The sequence below is a fragment of the Bombina bombina genome, chromosome 5 (assembly GCF_027579735.1).
Source record: "Bombina bombina isolate aBomBom1 chromosome 5, aBomBom1.pri, whole genome shotgun sequence".
Taxonomy (NCBI): domain Eukaryota; kingdom Metazoa; phylum Chordata; class Amphibia; order Anura; family Bombinatoridae; genus Bombina; species Bombina bombina.
In genome coordinates, this window is record NC_069503.1 from 812,614,616 (window position 1) to 812,638,759 (window position 24,144).

General features: G+C 39.9%; 1 protein-coding gene across 2 annotated transcripts in view; it reads left to right on the forward strand.

Moving 5' to 3' along the window:
* The window catches only part of ANKRD12 (ankyrin repeat domain 12), a 399,410-nt gene that overhangs the window by 369,017 nt on the left and 6,249 nt on the right, over positions 1-24,144 (forward strand). For both annotated transcript variants that reach the window (XM_053714916.1, XM_053714917.1), the window contains 2 exons: positions 15,742-15,885; positions 17,197-17,292. In XM_053714916.1, the coding sequence (XP_053570891.1) occupies positions 15,742-15,885; positions 17,197-17,292 (240 nt within the window). The remainder of the gene's footprint in view (positions 1-15,741; positions 15,886-17,196; positions 17,293-24,144) is intronic.

Sequence of the window (24,144 nt, forward strand, 5' to 3'; positions counted from 1 at the left end):
TTCTATTCGGTCCAAAATTCTTAGATTTTGGGTACAAAATTAAATTTGAAGTAAAACCGTCTGTGAGAAGTCTTTTTCTCTCTATTATATTCCAGCTATTCCAGTAAGGCTAACACTTTCCTTAATGTGTTTCAGTCCCATATATTTTGGGTAATGTTGAAGTGCGGTTGATCACCTGTTGAGGATCAAGCGCTGCTCAGATCTGGAATCTTCTGGGGTATTTATTCCAGTTCCATTTTTAGGATCTGGGTTTTGGGGTTTTATTCAAACTATTCATTGTTCCAAAGATAGAAAATCTTTTTATTATATTAATATACCATCTTTTAGATTGGTATTTATATGGTCTATTCTGACTTTTTTTGGTCAGTGATAGCATTATTTGTTTTCATTAGATACAATAGATGCATATCTTCATTTCTGTTTTCATTCAGATTATTTTTATTTTCTGAGACTATGGAATCTCATATGATTCAACTTTGTTTTTTCAAAGACATGGTTAGAGGATCTTTTTATCAAAAGCTCTTGATTCCTCACACAAGGGTCACCTTTTTTAGGTTTCCAGATAGATTGTGTCACTGTCTTTGTCTCTAACAGATAAGTGATTTTTTTCTTTTTGGGTTCCGTCTGTCGGTACCTTCAGTCTCTATTATTTCCTTCAGTTGCTATATATGCATGGAAATTTAGGTCTTATGGCTGCAGCATTGGACTCATTTCCCTTTGCTCATTTTCATAGAAAACCTTTCCAGTTTTTTATGCTGCATAATGGTGCAGGGATTCTAGGATTTCATTTTTTAAATCTTCGAATTCTATGTTTATCTATCTTTGATTCGGTGGTTAAGATCACCATCATTTAGTTCTACAGGTCTCTTCGATTCTTTCAACCTGGACCATGATCTCTATAGATGCGAGTCTTTTAGGTTGGGAGGCTGTCTGAGGTTCTCTGTCAGCACAAGGGGTTTGGAAATCTCAGGAGACGAGATTACCATTTGATATTTTGGAACTCCGTGCATTCCCAGAGTTCTTCTGTTGGTTTCTTTTGAAGAAGAGACGTTTATTGTTTTTTTTTTCAGAAATTATCACATCTGTGGTGTATGTCAATCATCAGGGTGTGACTATCAGTCTTTAGACTGTGACAAAAGTATCTCGGATATTTGCTTGGGCTAAATCCAGCTCCTATCTAAATTCTGGGGTCTTTTTCCCAGGTATAGATGTTTGGGAAGCGGATTATCTCTGTTAATCAAGCTTTACATCCGGGAGAATGGTCTTTACCCAGATATGTTTTTCAATTTTTCAGATGTGAGGGCTTCCAGAAATAGATCTGTTGGCCTCTCGTCTCAACAAGGAACTTCCCAGGGGCCTATGTCAGGTCCGGGGATCCTCAGGCGGAAGTAGCGTATGCATTGATACTTCCTTGGAATTATCATTCTGTCTATATCTTCTGCCTCTAGTTCTTCCAAAATTCTAATGGAGCGTTCGTTTGTACTGCTGGTGGTTCCAGCATGGCCTCACAGGTTTTGGTATGCGGATCTCATTTGGATGGCCAGTTGCCAACCTTGGACATTTCCGTTAAGACCAGACCTTTTATCTCAAGGCCCATTTTTCCATCAGGATCTTAAATCATTTAATTTGAAGGTATGGAGATTGAACATTTGATTCTTAGTCATAGAGGTTTCTCTGAATGAGTGATTAATACTATGTTACAGGTCTGTAAATCTGTCTCTAGAAAGATTTATTATCAAGTTTGGAAGACTTTCATTTCTTGGTGTTCTTCTCATAAATTCTTTTGGCATTCTTTTAGAATTCCTAGAATTTTACAATTTTTCAGGTTGGTTTAGATACGGTTTTGTCTGCGAGTTCTTTGAACGGACAAATCTCTACTCTTTCTGTTCTTTTTCACAGAAAGATTGCTATTCATTCTGATATTCATTGTTTTGTACAGGCTTTGGTTTGTATCAAGCCTGTCATTCAGTCAATATCTCCTCCTTGGAGTCTCAATTTGGTACTGAGGGCTTTACAGGCTCCTCTGTTTGAACCTTTGCGTTCTCTGGACATTAAAATTACTTTCTTGGAAAGTATTGTTCCTTTTGGTTATCTCTTCTGCTAGAAGAGTTTCTGAGTTTTCTGCTCTTTCTTGTGGATCTCCTTTTCTGATTTTTCATCAGGGTAAGGCAGTGTTCCTTCCTGTTATTCATTATTTTGTTCAGGCTTTGGTTCTTATCAAACCTGTCATTAAGCCAATTTCTCCTCCTTGGAGTTTTAATTTGGTTCTAAGGCTTTACAGGCTCTTCTATTTGAGCATATGTTTTCTCTAGACATTATTTACTTTCATGGAAAGTATTGTTCTTTTTAGACATCTCTTCAGCTAGAACAATTTTTTGTTCTTTCTTGTGAGTCTCCTTTTTCTGATTTTTTCATCAGGATAAGGTGGTTTTTTGCTATCCTCATTTCAATTCTTACCTAAAGTTGTGTTTTCTATCAACATTAGGGAGGAATTATTGTCTTTTCCTAAGACTTCTTTGGTAAGATTCTTACATTCTTTGGATATGGTAAGAGTTTTGAAATCTTATGTTGAAGCTATTCAGATTTCAGATAGTCTTCTAGTCTATTTGTTATCTTTTCTGGTGTTAGGAAGGTCAAAAGGCTTCTGCCATTTATTTGAAATCTTGCTTAAACTTTTGATTCATCATGCTTATTTGGAGTCGGGTGGATTCCCACCTTGGAGGATTATGGCTCATTCTACTAGGTAAGTTTCTACTTCCTGGGCTTTTTAAGAATGAAGCTTCTGTTGATCAGATTTGCAAAGCAATGACTTGGTCTTCTTTGCATACTTTTTACTATGTTCTACCATTTTGATGTTTTCTCTTCTTTAGAAGCAGTTTTGGTAGAATGGTACTTCAGCTGTTTCAGTTTGATTCTTCTGCTTATATTTTCATTTTTTTTTTTTTCATTATAAAAATTGAAACTTTTTTGATTTGGGTAGTGGATTAATTTTTCAGCGGAATTGGCTGTCTTTATTTTATCCCTCCCTCTCTAGTGACTCTTGCGTGGAAGTTCCACATCTTGGGTATTTATTATCCCATACGTCACTAGCTCATGGACTCTTGCTAATTACATGAAAGAAAACATAATTTATGTAAGAACTTACCTGAAAACCTGCTGCTGCCCCCAAGACAGCATGAAGGAACGGCCCCCTATCCGGAAACGGATCTAGTGGGGGGCAGACTTTCTCTCTTCGCCCAGGCGTGGGCAAGAGATGTTCAGGATCCCTGGGCGTTGGAGATCATATCTCAGGGATATCTTCTGGACTTCAAAGCTTCTCCTCCACAAGGGAGATTTCATCTTTCAAGGTTATCAGCAAACCAGATAAAGAAAGAGGCATTCCTAAGCTGTGTGCAAGACCTCCTAGTAATGGTAGTGATCCATCCAGTTCCGCGGACGGAACAGGGACAGGGGTTTTATTCAAATCTGTTTGTGGTTCCCAAGAAAGAGGGAACCTTCAGACCAATCTTGGATCTAAAGATCTTAAACAAATTCCTCAGAGTTCCATCATTCAAGATGGAAACTATTCGGACTATCCTACCCATGATCCAAGAGGGTCAGTACATGACCACAGTGGACTTAAAGGATGCCTACCTTCACATACCGATTCACAAAGATCATCATCGGTTCCTAAGATTTGCCTTTCTAGACAGGCATTACCAATTTGTAGCTCTTCCCTTCGGGTTGGCCACAGCCCCAAGAATTTTTACAAAGGTTCTGGGCTCACTTCTGGCAGTTCTAAGACCACGAGGCATAGCGGTGGCTCCGTATCTAGAAGACATCCTGACGGAGTCCAGGTTATCAAAACTTCTAAATGCTTGCCGTGTCCTTCATTCCATTCTACGTCCGTCAGTGGCTCAGTGCATGGAAGTAATCGGCTTAACGGTAGCGGCAATGGACATAGTGCCATTTGCGCGCCTGCATCTCAGACCGCTGCAATTATGCATGCTATGTCAGTGGAATGGGGATTACTCGGATTTGTCCCCTCTACTAAATCTGGATCAAGAGACCAGAGATTCTCTTCTCTGGTGGCTATCTCGGGTCCATCTGTCCAAGGGTATGACCTTTCGCAGGCCAGATTGGACGATTGTAACAACAGATGCCAGCCTTCTAGGTTGGGGCACAGTCTGGAACTCCCTGAAGGCTCAGGGATCGTGGACTCAGGAGGAGAAACTCCTCCCAATAAATATTCTGGAGTTAAGAGCAATATTCAATGCTCTTCTAGCTTGGCCTCAGTTAGCAACCCTGAGGTTCATCAGATTTCAGTCGGACAACATCACGACTGTGGCTTACATCAACCATCAAGGGGGAACCAGGAGTTCCCTAGCGATGTTAGAAGTCTCAAAGATAATTCGCTGGGCAGAGTCTCACTCTTGCCACCTGTCAGCGATCCACATCCCAGGAGAACTGGGAGGCGGATTTTCTAAGTCGTCAGACTTTTCATCCGGGGGAGTGGGAACTCCATCCGGAGGTGTTTGCTCAATTGGTTCATCGTTGGGGCAAACCAGAACTGGATCTCATGGCGTCTCGCCAGAACGCCAAGCTTCCTTGTTACAGATCCAGGTCCAGGGACCCGGGAGCGACGCTGATAGATGCTCTAGCAGCTCCTTGGTTCTTCAACCTGGCTTATGTGTTTCCACCGTTTCCTCTGCTCCCTCGACTGATTGCCAAAATCAAGCAGGAGAGAGCATCGGTGATTCTGATAGCGCCTGCGTGGCGACGCAGGACCTGGTATGCAGACCTAGTGGACATGTCATCCTTTCCACCATGGACTCTGCCTCTGAGGCAGGACCTTCTAATACAAGGTCCTTTCAATCATCCAAATCTAATTTCTCTGAGACTGACTGCATGGAGATTGAACGCTTGATTCTATCAAGGCGTGGCTTCTCCGAGTCAGTCATTGATACCTTAATACAGGCACGAAAGCCTGTCACCAGGAAAATCTACCATAAGATATGGCGTAAATATCTTTATTGGTGTGAATCCAAGAATTACTCATGGAGTAAGGTTAGGATTCCTAGGATATTGTCCTTTCTCCAAGAGGGTTTGGACAAAGGATTATCAGCTAGTTCTTTAAAAGGACAGATTTCTCCTCTGTCTATTCTTTTGCACAAGCGTCTGGCAGAGGTTCCAGACGTCCAGGCATTTTGTCAGGCTTTGGTTAGAATTAAGCCTGTGTTTAAACCTGTTGCTCCCCCATGGAGCTTAAACTTGGTTCTTAAAGTTCTTCAAGGAGTTCCGTTTGAACCCCTTCATTCCATTGATATTAAACTTTTATCTTGGAAAGTTCTGTTTTTGATGGCTATTTCCTCGGCTCGAAGAGTCTCTGAGTTATCTGCCTTACAATGTGATTCTCCTTATCTGATTTTTCATGCAGATAAGGTAGTTCTGCGTACCAAACCTGGGTTTTTACCTAAGGTGGTTTCTAACAAGAATATCAATCAAGAGATTGTTGTTCCATCATTGTGTCCTAATCCTTCGTCAAAGAAGGAACGTCTTTTACATAATCTGGACGTAGTCAGTGCCTTGAAGTTTTACTTACAAGCTACTAAAGATTTTCGCCAAACATCTTCCCTGTTTGTCGTTTACTCTGGACAGAGGAGAGGTCAAAAAGCTTCGGCAACCTCTCTTTCCTTTTGGCTTCGGAGCATAATTCGCTTAGCCTATGAGACTGCTGGACAGCAGCCCCCTGAAAGGATTACAGCTCATTCTACTAGAGCTGTGGCTTCCACCTGGGCCTTTAAAAATGAGGCCTCTGTTGAACAGATTTGCAAGGCTGCGACTTGGTCTTCGCTTCACACCTTTTCAAAATTTTCAAAATTTGATACTTTTGCTTCTTCGGAGGCTGTTTTTGGGAGAAAGGTTCTTCAGGTAGTGGTTCCTTCCGTTTAATCCTGCCTTGTCCCTCCCATCATCCGTGTACTTTAGCTTTGGTATTGGTATCCCATAAGTAATGGATGATCCGTGGACTGGATACACTTAACAAGAGAAAACATAATTTATGCTTACCTGATAAATGTATTTCTCTTGTAGTGTATCCAGTCCACGGCCCGCCCTGCCCTTTTAAGGCAGGTCTAAATTTAATTAAACTACAGTCACCACTGCACCCTATGGTTTCTCCTTTCTCGTCTTGTTTCGGTCGAATGACTGGATATGGCAGTGAGGGGAGGAGCTATATAGCAGCTCTGCTTTGGGTGATCCTCTTGCAACTTCCTGTTGGGAAGGAGAATATCCCATAAGTAATGGATGATCCGTGGACTGGATACACTACAAGAGAAATAAATTTATCAGGTAAGCATAAATTATGTTTTTTCACAATTTGGATGTTACAAGAGTTATGTAATATAATGTAGAATCCATAAAAGATTTCAGACTTTCTTTTTCTCTCTTTGTTCATTTTTTTGGGCCTTGCAAAGGTCAGAAAGCTATGGTTTTGAATTTAGCAGCGTGGCTTAAAACCTTAATTTGTAAGGCTTATTTGGTTGCGGGGAAAACTTCCCTAAGCATATTACTTTTCATTCTACTAGAGCAGTTGTCACTTTTTTGGGCCTTTTGTAATAAGACTTCTATTGATCAGATTTGCAAGGCAGCTATTCGGTTTTCCTTACACATTTTTTCGAAGCTTTATTTCTTTCATGATGGTCAGAGTCCCTTTCTTTTTGTTCAGGTGGCGGCAATACTTGTTTTGCACTTTTTTGCCCTGCTTTATCTTTCCTGCTTTTCTTTTTCCTTTTGGCTATATGTATGACTGAGGATCATGGGGTAGTGGGCGGGATTTAAAGCTCTGGTGTGTTGGAGTGTCTCTTACCTCTTCCTAGTGGTCAGGAGGGGAATTCCAACACATGATGACTCATTGACTCCACCATCATGAAATAAATTAATTTATCTGGTAAGCATAAATTTTGTTTCATTTAGTCCTATCTTTTTATTGTACTGATATAGACTGTGAAGTTGGTGTAAAACTGCTATTTGTAGCGGCTGTTTTACAAACACATTAAGGTATTTTTTAAATATGCCTAGTATATATACACAATTATGTACTAAAAGCAATCTATTTGTATAAATAATAAATGTTTAAAGGGACAAGGGACGGTCTACTCCAGAATTTTGTTTAAAAGATAGATAACCTCTTTTATTACTCATTCCTTGGATTTGCATAACCAATATGGTTATATTAATATATATATATTTTATTTATATATATATATATATATATATATATATATATATATATATATACACACATTTTTACCTCTTTGATTAGCTTGAATCTAAGCCTCTGCAGACTGTCCCCTTATTTCAGTTCTTTTGACGGACTTGCATTTTAGCCAATCACTGCCCTCTCATAAATAACTCCACGTGTGTGCGCACAATGAACTAAAGCCCTTTAGCTGTGAAAACTGTCAAATGCATTCAGATAAGAGGCGACCTTCAAGGGCTTAGAAAGTAGCATATGAGCCTACCTAGGTTTAGCTTTCAATTAAGAATACCAAGATAACAAAGCAAATTTGATGGTAAAAGTAAACTGGAAAGTTGTCTAAAATGGCATGCCCTATCTGAATCATGAAAGTTTAATTTTGATTAGACTGTCCCTTTTTAAAAATCATATAAAACTGATCTGGAATTAACCACTTGAGAACCCCGATTAATGTGTTTTTCTTATCTTTTTTGATTGTACCCAGCTTGAACTGTAATTGAGTTTGTGAGCTGCTCTAAGTAATCATTTTTTTAATATGTAAATATATGCAGCATGCTTAAAGGGACACTGTACTCAATAATTTTGTATTGTTCATATGAAAGGGCAGTGTTTTAACATTTTGATTTTTTTTTTTTCTTCACACCTAAAAAATTTGAAAGTAATAGCTGTGTAAATTTTAATTGAAAGATATGTATGTATATTCTGTATTTGTGTGTGTGTATGTATATATATATGTATGTATATATATATGTATATATATATATATATATATATATATATATATATATATATATATATATATATATATATATAAATATAAAATAGAAGAGACAAGAACTCCAGACTCCGGTCACAAATGCCTGGGGTGCAGCAGAAAGTTTATAACATCGAATGAAGAGTGCACTCACCAGGACTTTTTACCAGATTTATTTCTTAAACAGTAAATGTTTTCGGGGGATTAGCCCCTTCCTCAGACATACAAAAATATAGATAGACTTTCCCCAAACACCAGACACCTTTTATAGCTGCAGAACCGCCATTACAGACACTTTCCAGGGTAGGGTGCCACCCACATGGTGACGTCACCATCCCCAGCAACATGTGCATCCGGTCTGCAACCCAGTGGAAACAAATATACATATACAATGCAGTAGGAATCATAACATATGATAGATAATACATTCCTCAATATGTAAAAAACATTGCACATGCTTGCTTAATAAAGGGAGACTGAACCCACATTTTTTTATTTCATGATTCTGATAGAGCATGACATTTTAAGCAACTTTCTAATTTACTCCTATTATCAATTTTCTCCTGTTAAGTGTAGTCAGTCCACGGGTCATCCATTACTTATGGAATATATCTCTTCCTAACAGGAAACTGCAAGAGAATTACCCAGCAGAGCTGCTATATAGCTCCTCCCCTCACATATCATATTCAGGCATTCTCTTGCAGCCTAACTAAAAAGGAAGCTGTGAGAGATCTGTGGTGTTTTTTAACTTAGTTTATTTCTACAATCAAAAGTTTGTTATTTTTAAATGGCACCGGAGTGTGCTGTTTATTCTCAGGCAGCATTAGAAGAAGAATCTGCCTGCGTTTTTTTCTATGGTCTTAGCAGACGTAACTAAGATCCACTGGCTGTTTCTCATCTGAGGAGTGAGGTAACTTCAGAGAAGGGGAATAGCATGCAGGGCTCCCCTGCAACAAATGAGGTATGTGCAGTAATTTATTTTCTGAGGAATGGAATTGACTGAGAAAATACTGCTGATACCATTGTAAAGTAAGTTCAGCCTTAAATGCAGTGATAGCGACTGGTATCAGGCTGATGTGTGTGTGTGTGTGTGTGTACACTGAATGTATTTTTCTAAGGAATGGAATTGACTCTGAAAATACTGTTAACACTGAAATAATGTATGAGCCTTAACTGCAGTAAAAGTGACTGGTAGCAGGCTTATTTATAATAATACATAACTTTCAAATGTATGTTTAAAACGTTTACTGGCTTGTTAATCGTTTTTGTGAGGTACTTGGTGATAAAACTTATTAGGGCATGATTTTTACCACATGGCCATTTTTGTTTTCTGCATAGAAACAGTTTCTGAGCTTCCCCACTGTTGTAATATGAGTGGGAGGGGCCTATTTTAGCGCTTTTTTGCGCAGTAAAAATTCAGTCACAATCTGTCTACTTCATCCTCCATGATCCAGATCGTCTCTAGAGAGCTCAGGGGTCTTCAAAATCCATTTTGAGGGAGGTAATCAGGCACAGCAGTCCTGTGACAGTGTATTTGACTGTGAAAAAAACGTTAATTATATAATTGTTATCCGTTTTTGGGTACTAAGGGGTTAATCATCCATTTGCTGGTGGGTGCAATCCTTTGCTAACTTAATACATTTACTGTGAAAATTTGGTTGCTATAACTATTTTGGTCATTGTTATTTCAACAGTGTCAGTTTTTCTGTGCTTCTTAAAGGCACAGTAACGTTTTTTATATTGCTTGTAAATTAATTTTGAAAAGTATTTCCAAGTTTGCTAGTCTAATTGCTAGTTTGTTTAAACATGTCTGACTCAGATGAATCTCTTTGTTCACTATGTTTAAAGGCCAATGTGGAGCCCAATAGAAATTTGTGTACTAATTGCATTGATGCTACTTTAAATAAAAGTCAATCTTTACATGTAAAGAAATTATAACCAGACGACGAGGGGGAAGTTATGCCGACTAACTCTCCTCACGTGTCAGTACCTTCGCCTCCCGCTCAGGAGGTGCGTGATTTTGTGGCGCCAAGTACATCAGGGAGGCCCTTACAAATCACTTTGCAAGACATGGCTACTGTTATGACAGAAGTATTATCTAAGTTGCCAGAATTAAGAGGCAAGCGCGATAGCTCTGGGTTAAGGATAGAGCGCGCGGATGAGATGAGAGCCATGTCAGATACTGCGTCACAGTTTGCAGAACGTGAGGACGGAGAGCTTCATTCTGTGGGTGACGGATCTGATCCAGGGAGACTGGATTCAGAGATTTCCAATTTTAAATTTAAGCTAGAGAACCTCCGCACATTGCTAGGGGAGGTATTAGCGGCTCTGAATGATTGTAACACGGTTGCAATTCCAGAGAAATTATGTAGGTTGGATAGATACTATGCGGTACCGGTGTGTACTGACGTATTTCCTATACCAAAAAGGCTTACAGAGATTATTAGCAAGGAGTGGGATAGACCGGGTGTGCCTTTTACCCCTCCTCCCATATTTAGGAAAATGTTTCCTATTGACGCCACCACACAAGACTTATGGCAGACGGTCCCTAAGGTGGAGGGAGCAGTTTCTACTTTAGCTAAGCGTACCACTATCCCGGTGGAGGATAGTTGTGCCTTTTCAGATCCAATGGATAAAAAATTAGAGGGTTACCTTAAGAAAATGTTTGTTCAACAAGGTTTTATTTTACAGCCCCTCGCATGCATTGCGCCTGTCACTGCTGCGGCAGCATTCTGGTTTGAGTCTCTGGAAGAGGCCATTCGCTCAGCTCCATTGGATGAAATAATCAACAAGCTTAAGACACTTAAGCTAGCTAACGCATTTGTTTCTGATGCCGTTGTGCATTTAACCAAACTTACGGCTAAGAACTCCGGATTCGCCATCCAAGCGCGCAGAGCGCTATGGCTTAAATCCTGGTCAGCTGACGTGACTTCTAAATCTAAATTGCTTAATATTCCTTTCAAAGGGCAGACCTTATTCGGCTTGAAAGAAATTATTGCTGACATTACGGGAGGTAAGGGCCATGCTCTACCTCAGGACAGGGCCAAATCAAAGGCCAAACAGTCTAATTTTCGTGCCTTTCGTAACTTCAAGGCAGGAGCAGCATCAACTTCTTCCGCTCCAATACAGGAAGGAGCTGTTGCTCGTTACAGACAGGGCTGGAAAGTTAACCAGTCCTGGAACAGGGGCAAGCAGGCCAAGAAACTTGCTGCTGCCCCCAAAACAGCATGAAGAGAGGGCCCCCTATCCGGAAACGGATCTAGTGGGGGGCAGACTTTCTCTCTTCGCCCAGGCTTGGGCAAGACATGTCCAGGATCCCTGGGCGTTGGAGATCATATCTCAGGGATATCTCCTGGACTTCAAAACTTCTCCTCCACGGGGGAGATTTCATCTTTCAAGGTTATCAGCAAACCAAATAAAGAAAGATGCGTTTCTACGCTGTGTACAAGACCTCTTACTAATGGGGGTAATCCACCCAGTTCCGCGGACGGAACACGGGCAGGGATTCTATTCAAACCTATTTGTGGTTCCCAAGAAAGAGGGAACCTTCAGGCCAATCTTGGACTTAAAAATCCTAAACAAATTTCTAAGAGTTCCATCATTCAAAATGGAAACTATTCGAACCATCCTTCCCATGATCCAAGAGGGTCAGTACATGACCACAGTGGACCTAAAGGATGCCTACCTTCACATACCGATTCACAAGGACCATTACCGGTATCTGAGATTTGCCTTCCTAGACAGGCATTACCAGTTTGTAGCTCTTCCCTTCGGATTAGCTATGGCTCCAAGAATCTTTACAAAAATTCTAGGATCACTTCTGGCGGTACTAAGACCGCGAGGCATAGCGGTGGCTCCGTACCTAGACGACATTCTGATACAAGCGTCAAGTTTTCAAACTGCCAAGTCTCATACAGAGATAGTTCTGGCATTTCTGAGGTCGCATGGGTGGAAGGTGAACGTGGAAAAGAGTTCTCTATTACCACTTACAAGAGTTCCCTTTCTAGGGACTCTTATAGATTCTGTAGAGATGAAAATTTACCTGACAGAGGCCAGGTTATTAAAACTTCTAAATGCTTGCCGTGTCCTTCACTCCATTCCACACCCGTCAGTATCTCAGTGCATGGAAGTAATCGGCTTAATGGTAGCGGCAATGGACATAGTACCATTTGCGCGCCTGCATCTCAGACCGCTGCAATTGTGCATGCTACGTCAGTGGAACGGGGATTACTCAGATTTGTCCCCCCTACTAAATCTGGATCAAGAGACCAGAGATTCTCTTCTATGGTGGCTTTCTCGGCCACATCTGTCCAAGGGGATGACCTTTCGCAGGCCAGATTGGACGATTGTAACAACAGACGCCAGCCTTCTAGGCTGGGGAGCAGTCTGGAATTCCCTGAAAGCTCAGGGATTATGGACTCAGGAGGAGAAACTCCTCCCAATAAATATTCTGGAGTTAAGAGCAATATTCAATGCTCTCCTAGCTTGGCCTCAGTTAGCAACTCTGAGGTTCATCAGATTTCAGTCGGACAACATCACGACTGTGGCTTACATCAACCATCAAGGGGGAACCAGAAGTTCCCTAGTGATGTTGGAAGTCTCAAAGATAATTCGCTGGGCAGAGTCTCACTCTTGCCACCTGTCGGCGATCTACATCCCAGGCGTGGAGAACTGGGAGGCGGATTTTCTAAGTCGCCAGACTTTTCATCCGGGGGAGTGGGAGCTTCATCCGGAGGTCTTTGCTCAACTGATTCGTCGTTGGGGCAAACCAGATCTGGATCTCATGGCGTCTCGTCAGAACGCCAAGCTTCCTTGTTACGGATCCAGGTCCAGGGACCCGGGAGCGGTGCTGATAGATGCTCTGACAGCCCCTTGGGTCTTCAACATGGCTTATGTGTTTCCACCATTCCCGATGCTTCCTCGTTTGATTGCCAAGATCAAACAGGAGAGAGCTTCGGTGATTCTGATAGCGCCTGCGTGGCCACGCAGGACCTGGTATGCAGACCTAGTGGACATGTCGTCCTGTCCACCGTGGTCTCTGCCTCTGAGACAGGACCTTCTAATTCAGGGTCCTTTCAAACATCCAAATCTAATTTCTCTGAGGCTGACTGCATGGAGATTGAACGCTTGATTCTATCAAAGCGTGGCTTCTCGGAGTCGGTTATTGATACCTTAATACAGGCTAGGAAGCCTGTTACCAGAAAAATTTACCATAAGATATGGCGTAAATATTTACATTGGTGCGAATCCAAGAGTTACTCATGGAGTAAGGTTAGGATTCCTAGGATATTGTCCTTTCTACAAGAGGGTTTAGAAAAGGGCTTATCTGCTAGTTCGTTAAAGGGACAGATTTCTGCTCTGTCTATTCTTCTACACAAACGTCTGGCTGAAGTTCCAGACGTTCAGGCTTTCTGTCAGGCTTTAACTAGGATTAAGCCTGTGTTTAAGTCTGTTGCTCCGCCGTGGAGCTTAAACTTAGTTCTTAATGTTCTTCAAGGCGTTCCATTTGAACCCCTTCATTCCATTGATATCAAGCTGTTATCTTGGAAAGTTCTGTTTTTGATGGCTATTTCCTCGGCTCGAAGAGTCTCTGAGTTATCTGCCTTACATTGTGATTCTCCTTATCTGATTTTTCATTCAGACAAGGTAGTCCTGCGTACTAAACCTGGGTTCTTACCTAAGGTAGTTACTAACAGGAATATCAATCAAGAGATTGTTGTTCCATTTCTGTGTCCTAACCCTTCTTCAAAGAAGGAACGACTTTTGCATAATCTGGACGTAGTCCGTGCCCTGAAATTCTATTTGCAGGCAACTAAGGATTTTCGTCAAACTTCTTCCCTGTTTGTCGTTTACTCTGGACAGAGGAGAGGTCAAAAGGCTTCGGCTACCTCTCTCTCTTTTTGGCTTCGTAGCATAATACGCTTAGCCTATGAGACTGCTGGACAGCAGCCTCCTGAAAGGATTACAGCTCATTCTACTAGAGCTGTGGCTTCCACCTGGGCCTTTAAAAATGAGGCCTCTGTTGAACAGATTTGCAAGGCTGCGACTTGGTCTTCGCTTCACACTTTTTCAAAATTTTACAAATTTGACACTTTTGCTTCGTCGGAGGCTATTTTTGGGAGAAAGGTACTTCAGGCAGTGGTTCCTTTTGTTTAATGTTCCTGCCTTGTCCCTCCCTTCATCCGTGTACTTTAGCTTTGGTATTGGTATTCCATAAGTAATGGATGACCCGTGGACTGACTACACTTAACAGGAGAAAACATAATTTATGCTTACCTGATAAATTCCTTTCTCCTGTAGTGTAGTCAGTCCACGGCCCGCCCTGTTTTTACGGCAGGTCTAAATTTTAATTAAACTCCAGTCACCACTGTACCCTATGGTTCCTCCTTTCTCGTCTGCTTTGGTCGAATGACTGAATATGATATGTGAGGGGAGGAGCTATATAGCAGCTCTGCTGGGTAATTCTCTTGCAGTTTCCTGTTAGGAAGAGATATATTCCATAAGTAATGGATGACCCGTGGACTGACTACACTACAGGAGAAAGGAATTTATCAGGTAAGCATAAATTATGTTTTTCTTCGTTCTCTTGCTATCTTTATTTTAAAAGCAGGAATGTAAATCTTAGCAGCCAGCCAATTTTAGGTTCAGCACCATGGATAGCGCTTGCTTATTGGAAGCTCACATTTACCCACGAATAAGCAGGCATAACCCAGGTTCTCAACCAAAAATGGGCCGGCTCCTATACATCACATTCCTGCTTTTTAAATAAAGATAGCAAGAGAATGACGAAACATTGATAATATGAGTAAATTCGAAGCTTAAAATTGCATGCTCTATCTGAATCAGGAAACAAAACATTTTGGGTTTAGTGTCCCTTTAATCAAACATTCTACATATGGACACGTTGCACTGTGTTGCAGACCGGATGCACACGTTGCTGGGGATGGTGATGTCACCATGTGGGTGGCACCCTACCCTGGAGAGCGTCTGTAATGGCGGTTCTGCAGCTATAAGGGTGTCTGGTGTTTGGGGTAAGTGTATATATATTTTTGTATGTCTGAGGAAGGGGCTAATCCCCCGAAAACGTTTACTGTTTAAGAAATAAATCTGGTAAAAAGTCCTGGTGAGTGCACTCTTCATTCAATGTTATATATATTTATATATATAATATTTAAAGCTCATTGACTGAAAAGCACTTCTTGCTAATGCTCATGTTTAAATATGATTTCATGTGACAGAAAATAGCACACAATTTAAATTCCAGCTTCTGTAGGAAATGTGGGAATAAGCAAAGTTTTCAGAGATATTTTACAACAAACAAGAACAATAAATAATGAATGTATATTGCAAACTGTATTTATTGTTTCCATCAGATTTTTGGGGAATTACATTTTGAGATTAATATCCCTTTTAAAACTCACATTTAAAATTTTCAAAAACACGTGTGTCATATTATTACAGCTAATTATAATTTTTAGCACTGTGTGACCCCCTGGTAATATTGGCCAGAGGTTGCATACATGGACATTGGCTTCTTGCTCATGCAAGTTCTGGTCGCAGTTATGGCTGTGTCATCAGATTGTGTGCATGATATTGTAACAGTGATACTAAAATATAGTGCAAAGAAATCTTCCTTTAAAATCTATTTGGATTGCACTACTCGCATTGGCCCATTTAAGGCTAGAGAGAAAGCTCAAACGTTCTGTTTTCTTGGTGATAATTCTTTCTTTTGTGTTTCTTTTTCATTCAGGAGAAGCTGATTGTGTCAAATGAACAAGAAGTGTTACGTGTTCACTACCGGGCAGCGAGAACCTTAGCTAATCAGTCCCTTCCGTTCAGTGCCTGCACTGTATTACTGGATGCAGAAGTATATAATGTTCCGCAAGAATCTCAGGTAGAGGGCGCTTCATATTTTTATACATTTATTATCATAACATTTTATGGTTTTTAACTACTCTTACTTTTAAAGGCTCCTGAGGCTTAAAATGTTAAGTGATTCAGATAGAGCATACATTTTTTTAAAACATTTCCAGTTGACTTCTTTTATCAAATTAGCTTTTTTTTTCTCATGGTATTGTTTGTTGAAGAGATACCTTGATGTCTGGAGCACTACATGTCAGGAAAAAGTGCTGCTAATGCGCTTGCAATACTGCTGCAGACACGTGCCTGCTCTTGACCTTACCTACCTGTCATTTTATAATAGAAGTAAATTATAAAAAGTTGTTTAAAATTGCATGCTCTATATGAATCATGAAAGGAAAAAAAAATTAAATTTTCAATTTTGTCTGTGTTTGCTCAGTTCGTTGTTTATGCTGTATAATGATATTTATTTAAGTCTTACTGTTTATAAATATGTTTGCAGACAGGGATATATTTATGGTCACTGTCATAACAAAAAAACATCTGCAAACCCTCACTGGTTACCATAAACACACCTTAAATATATGAGCAATATTAATTGGTTTTTAAACTATTAACAACCATACACATTTTTCAGATTCAGGTTTCAAATTAGACAAAAAAAAAAAAAAGCTTTCAGCAACATCTGAGCTAACTTACCATAACAGTCTGGCAGCAGTTTCCTTTTCTAGTGTTATTTTAATATGTGAACTAATTATCAAAGTCAGAGCATTAGATTAAGGGCAGTCTAGTCAAAAATTCAACTTTCATGATTCAGATAGGGCATGCAATTTTAAACAACTTTTTTTTATTTAGTTTTGTTTCATCAAATTTGTTCTCCTGTTATTCTTTGTTGAAAGCTAAACTTAGGTAGGCTCATATGCTTATTTCAAAGCCCTTGAAGGCTGCCTCTTATCTCAAAGCATTTTGACAGTTATTTTACAGCTACACAGGGCTATTTCATGTGTGCCATATAGATAAACATTGTGCTCACTCCCGTGGAGTTATTTATGCGTCAGCACTGATTGTCTAAACTGCAAGTCTGTCAAAAGAACTGAAATAAGGTGTCAGCCTGGAGAGGCTTAGATACAAGGATATCACAAAGGTAAAAAGTATATTAATTTAACCGTATTGCTTATACAAAATGGGTGAATGTGTTTAAATTTTTTATCTTTTTAAGCAAAAGAAATTCCGGAATAGGCTGTGCCTTTTAATATAAAAAAGTGTGTACAAGTGACTAGAACTTAATTTCATTTGCTCATGATACATTGTAACTAAAAAGTACATTTTTCCCTTTTTTATGTAGACGGAAGATGGAAAAGCATCCGTTAGAGATCGATTTAATGCAAGGCAGTTTATGTCTTGGTTGCAGGATGTTGACGATAAATTTGATAAACTGAAAGTAAGTTATGTTCTGAACTATTAATCCTCTGCTCAATATTTCTTAAATAGCGAATATATATATATATATATATATATATATATATTTCATGTAATTGGCATGAGCTAGTGACGTATGGGATATACAATCCTACCAGGAGGGGCAAAGTTTCCCAAACCTCAAAATGCCTATAAATACACCCCTCACCACACCCATAATTCAGTTTTACAAACGTTGCCTCCTATGGAGGTGGTGAAGTAAGTTTGTGCTAAGATTTCTACGTTGATATGCGCTTCTCAGCATTTTTTTGAAGCTTGATTCCTCTCAGTACAGTGAATGTCAGAGGGATGTGAAGGGAGTATCACCTATTGAATGCAATGGTTTTCCTCACGGTGATCTATTTAATAGGTTTTCTGTTATCGGTCGTAGAGATTCATCTCCTACCTCCCTTTTCAGATCGACGATATACTCTCATATTCCATTACCTCTACTGATAACCGTTTCAGTACTGGTTTGGCTATCTGCTATATGTGGATGGGTGTCTTTTGGTAAGTATGTTTTCATTACTTAAGACACTCTCAGCTATGGTTTGGCACTTTATGTATTTATATAAAGTTCTAAATATATGTATTGTACTTATATTTGCCATGATTCAGGTTTTCAGTATATTTCCTTTTTTGCAGACTGTCAGTTTGATATCTGGGAAATTATTTTTTTATGAAAATGTATTTTTTACCTGGGGTATAGTCTCTTTTTCAAATTGACTGTCTTTTAAATTCACAGGCAGAATTAGGCTCGCAAGGGCGCAAAATGCCAAAGTTTATTGCGTCATTCTGGAAGCAAGATTTTTTTGGCGCAAAGTTACGTTCGTTTGCGCAAATTCGTCATTTCCGACGTCTTAGTTGACACAGAGTCCTTCACAAGGTTGCGTCATCTATGACGCGAGTGTGTCGTTTTCTGACGTTTTTTGCACCAAAAAATATTTTTCTGTTTGTTGTGCGTCATACTTGGCGCCAAATATTTTCATTATTTAAGACCCCATTCCTATTTGCCTCTTGCCTTTTTCTATGTCAGAGGACTATGCTTTTTGCATTTTTTTCCCCATTCCTGAAACTGCCATATAAGGAAATTGATAATTTTGCTTTATATGTTGTTTTTTCTCTTACATTTGCAAGATGTCTCAATCTGATCCTGTCTCTGAATTCACTGTTGGATCCCAGCTGCCTGATAACAGTTCTACCAAAGCTAAGTGCATTTGTTGTAAACTTGCGGAGATTATATCTCCAGCTGTGGTTTGTAATAGTTGTCATCATAAACTTTTACATGCAGAAAATGTATCCATCAGTAGTAGTTCATTACCTGTTGCTGTTCCCTCAACATCTAATGCACAAGATATACCTGTAAATTTAAAAGATTTTATTTCTGATTCTATTCAGAAGGCCTTGTCTGCCATCCCGCCTTCTAATAAACGTAAAAGGTCTTTTAAAACTTCTCATAGTTGATGACATTTCAAATGACCGGCAACATACTGATTTATCCTTCTCTGATGAGGATCTATCTGATTCAGAAGATCCTGTCTCAGATATTGACACTGACAAATCCTCTTATTTATTTAAAATGGAGTATATTCGTTCTTTATTAGAAGAAGTGTTGATTACATTGGATATGGAGGAAACTAGTCCTCTTGATATTAAAACTAGTAAACGTTTAAATTCTGTTTATAAACCTCCTGTGGTTATTCCAGAGGTTTTTCCAGTTCCTGATGCTATTTCTGATATGATTTCTAAATAATGGAATAGGCCTGGTACTTCTTTTATTCCTTCTTCAAGGTTTTAAAAAATTGTATTCTTTGCCAGCAGTTAGATTAGTTAGAGTTTTGGGGAAAGATCCCCAAAGTTGATGGGGCTATCTCTACTCTTGCTAAACGTACTACTATTCCTACGGAAGATAGTACCTCTTTTAAAGATCCTTTATATAGGAATCTTATCTAAGGAAGGCTTATTTATATTCAGGTCATCTTCTTAGGCCTGCAATTTCTTTGGCTGATGTTGCAGCTGCTTCAACTTTTTGGTTGGAAACTTTAGCGCAACAAGTATCAGATCATGATTTGTCTAGCATTGTTAAGTTGATTCAACATACTAATAATTTCATTTGTGATGCCATTTTTGATATCATCAAAATTGATCTTAGATATATGTCTTTAGCTATTTTAGCTAGAAGAGATTTGTGGCTCAAATCTTGGAATGCTGATATGACTTCTAAGTCCAGATTGCTTTCTTTCCAAGGTAATAAATTATTTGATTCTCAGTTGGATTCAATAATTTTAACTGTCACTGGGGGGAAGGGAGTTTTTTTGCCTCAGGATAAAAACCTAAAGGTAAATCTAAAGCTTCTAACCGGTTTCTTTCCTTTCGACATAATAAGGAACCTGTTTCCAATTGGAAGCCTTCCTCAAATTGAAATAAAACCAAGCCATTTAAGAGATCAAAGCCAGCCCCCAAGTCCGCATGAAGGTGCGGCCCTCATTCCAGCTCAGCTGGTAGGGGGCAGATTAAAATTCTTCAAAGATGTTTGGATCAATTCGGTCCAAAATCATTGGATTCTGAGTATTGTCTCTCAGGGGTACAGAATAGGATTCAGAGTAAGACCACCTGTGAGAAGATTTTTTCTCTCACGCATTCCAGCGAACCCAATAAAGGCTCAGGCTTTCCTGAAGTGTGTTTCAGACATGGAGTTATCAGGGGTAATCATGCCAGTTCCGTTTCAGGAACAGGGCCTGGGGTTTTATTCAAATCTATTCATTATCCCAAAGAAAGAAAATTCATTCAGACCAGTTTTGGATCTAAAGGTTTTGAATTGATATGTAAGAGTACCAACTTTCAAGATGGTGATTATAAGGACTATTCTGCCTTTTGTTCAGCAAGGGCATTATATGTCCACAATAGACTTACAGGATGCATATCTTCATGTTCCAATTCATCCGGATCACTATCCGTTCCTGAGATTCACTTTTCTAGACAAACATTACCAATTTGTTGCTATTCCTTTTGGCCTAGCAACAGCTCCAAGAATCTTTTCAAAGGTTCTCTGTGCCCTACTCTCTGTAATCAGAGAGCGGGGTATTGCAGTGTTTCCTTATTTGGACGATATCTTGGTACTTGCTCAGTCTTTACGTTCTTCAGAATCTCACGTGAATCAACTAATGTTGTTTCTTAAAAGACATGGTTGGAGGATCAATTTACCAAAAAGTTCTTTGATTCCTCAGACAAAGGTAACCTTTTTAGGTTTCCACATAGATTCAGTGTCCGTGACTTTGTCTCTAACAGACAAGAGACGTTTGAAACTGGTTGCAGCCTGTCGGAACCTTCAGTCTCAGTCATTCCCTTCAGTAGCTATGTGATCTCTCCTCCTTGGAGTCTTTGGTTTTGAAGGCTTTACAGGCTCCTCCATTTGAGCGTATGCATTCTTTGGACATTAAACTACTTTCCTGGAAAGTGTTGTTCCTTTTGGCCATCTCTTCTGCTAGAAGAGTTTCTGAATTATCCGCTCTCTTGTGAATCTCCTTTTCTCATTTTTCATCAGGATAAGGCAGTTTTGCGGACTTCAAATATCAGTTATTGTTTGCTAAAGCTGCAAGTTGAAGATTGCTGCCTGTGCTTAACCCTTAAAATGCACAGATATACATGGATACATCACTAATTGCTCTCTCAAGCAACCGGTTTTATCCACTAAAGACAATGAACAGTTTTTTAAGCAGTAAATCCTCCAATATAGATTATATGCATAACAGTCTCACACTCCTTGTCAATCATGTAATTACCTGTGAGCTGTTGATCCGACTTGTAACGATGAGTAGTTCAAACACTCCTGTCTAGTAGCAGTAAAACTTAGCCTTTATTAAATACAAAGTGAATAAAAGTTCAGACCTTGGTGTTGTTAGTGCATATAACAAGTGATGTTAACCTGTACCTCCGACGCGTCACCTGGTGAATGAGTCTTCTGCTGTTTCTTTGGCATCGTGGTTAAAGCTTTTGATTCATCAAGCTTATTTGGAGTCGGGTAAAGCCCCACCTCAGAGAATTACAGCTCATTCTACTAGATCAGTTTCCACTTCTTGGGCTTTTAAGAATGAAGCTTCAGTTGATCAGATTTGCAAAGCAGCAACTTGGTCGTCTTTGCATACATTTACTAAATTCTACCATTTTGATGTGTTTGCTCCTTCGGAAGCAGTTCTTGGTAGAAAAGTTCTTCAGGCAGCTGTTTCAGTTTGATTCTTCTGCTTATGATTTAAGTTTTTCTTTTTTGAGAATAAACTTATATTTGGGTTGTGGATTTATTTTTTTTCAGCGAAATGGCTGTTTTTATTTCTCCTACATTGGTGTGTCCGGTCCACGGCTTCATCATTCTCTTCCCCAACAGGAAATGGCAAAGAGAGCACAGCAAAAGCTGCCCATATAGCTCCCCCTCTGGCTCCGCCCCCCAGTCATTCTCTTTGCCGCTCTGAACAAGTAGCATCTCCACGGGGATGGTAAAGAGTATGTGGTGTTAGTTGTAGTTTTTTATTTCTTCTATCAAGAGTTTGTTATTTTAAAATAGTGCCGGTTTGTACTATTTACTCTACAACAGAAAGTGATGAAGAGTTCTGTTTAAAGAGGAGTATGATTTTAGCAGCAGAGAACTTCAGTTCGGGGGAACAGTTTGCAGACTTTTCTGCTCAAGGTATGACTAGTCCCTTTTCTAACAAGACATAGTAATGCTAGAAGACTGTCATTTTCCCTTATGGGATTGGTAAGCCATTTTCTTAGACTCATAACAGAATGAAGGCTTATTAATGGGCTATATACTGGTTGACACTATTGTGGGCTAAATCAATTGATTTATACAATATTTATATGACTTTTGGAGTGTTTTGGAACTTGGAAACACTTTGGGAACGTTTTTATTATGCCTGGCAGTCGTTTAGACGCCTAATCTAGTCAGGAAGGCCCCTTCACTCTGGTATGCAGAGGGAGGAGGCCTCATTTTTGCGCCTTAATTGCGCAGTTACTTCTGGAAGCAGTGCATGCAGCTTCATGTGAGAGGGTCCTGTGGCCATAAAAAACGATTCTAGAAGGCTTATTTCTGTGGTGAATAACCCCCAAGGAAAGGTAAAGCCGCAGCAAAGGCTGTGGCAGGGACTGTAGTGGGTTTAAGCTGGTAAATTGAACAATTAGCTCCGGTTTGCTCATTTAAGGGGTTACAAACTTGAATTTTGGTGTGCAATACTTTCAAAGCATTAAGACACTAGGGTGCAAATTTGGTAAAGATCGGATATTTCCTTCATAGTTTTTCAAACATTCAGAAATAAAGTGTACTCTGTTTAATATTTAAAGAGACAGTAACGGTTTTGTTTAAAAACGGTTTTATTGCATTGATAGCCTGTCTAAGTCTGTCTAACATGTCTGTACCTTCAGATAGAACATGTTCTGTGTGTATGGAGGCCAAGGTGGTTCCCCCTTTAAATGTATGTGAAAATTGTGCCATGGCGTCCAAACAAAGTAAGGACAGTACTGTCACATTTAATAAGGTTTCCCAAGATGATTCTTCAAATGAAGGTAGTGGGGATAGTTCATCATCCTCTCCTTCTGTGTCAACACCAGTTATGTCCGCGCAGGCGACACCTAGTACATCTAGCGTGCCAATGCTGTTACTATGCAACAATTAACGGCAGTAATGGATAATTCTATAGCTAATCTTTTATCCAAACTGCCAGCATTTCCAAGAAAGCGTGATTGCTCAGTTTTAAATACAGAGGATGAGCAAGTGTGCGCTGACGATAATTTATCTGTTATACCCTCACACCAGTCAGAATTGGCAGTGAGGGAGGGTCTGTCGGAGGGAGAAATTTCTGATTCTGGAAAAGTTTCTCAGCAGGCAGAACATGATATTGTGACGTTTAAATTTAAGTTAGAACATCTCCGCGCCCTGCTTAAGGAGGTGCTAACTACTCTTGACGATTGTGACTCTTTGGTGATTCCAGAGAAATTGTGCAAAATGGACAAATTCCTTGAGGTCCCTGTGCACGCTGATGCTTTTCCAATACCCAAAAGGGTGGCGGACATAGTGACTAAGGAGTGGGAGAAGCCAGGTATACCTTTTGTCCCACCTCCTATATTTAAGAAAATGTTCCCCATTGTCGACCCCAGAAGGGACGCATGGCAAACAGTCCCTAAGGTTGAGGGGGCAGTTTCTACGTTGGCCAAGCGCACGACTATTCCCATTGAGGACAGTTGTGCTTTCAAAGATCCTATGGATAAAAAATTGGAAGGATTGCTTAAAAAGATATTTGTTCAGCAAGGTTTCCTTCTCCAACCAATTTCGTGCATTATTCCTGTCACAACGGCGGCGTCTTTTTGGTTCGAGGAACTAGAAAATTCGCTCAATAAGGAGACTCCATATGAGGAAGTCATGGACAGAATTCACGCACTAAAGTTGGCTAATTCCTTTATTTTAGATGCCGCTTTGCAATTGGCGAAATTAGCGGTGAAAAATTCAGGTTTTGCAATTGTGGCGCGCAGAGCGCTTTGGCTAAAATCTTGGTCGGCGGATGTGTCGTCCAAGACAAAATTGCTTAATATTCCTTTCAAAGGTAAGACCCCTTTTGGGCCAGAATTGAAGGAGATTATTTCAGACATCACTGGGGGAAAGGGCCATGCCCTCCCACAGGATAGGCCTTTCAAGGCTAAGAACAAATCTAATTTTCGTTCCTTTCGCAATTTCAGGAACGGACCGTCTCCTAACTCTGCAGCCTCTAGACAAGAGGGTAACGCTTCCCAGTCTAAACCAGCATGGAAACCAATGCAAGGCTGGAACAAGGGTAAACAGGCCAAGAAG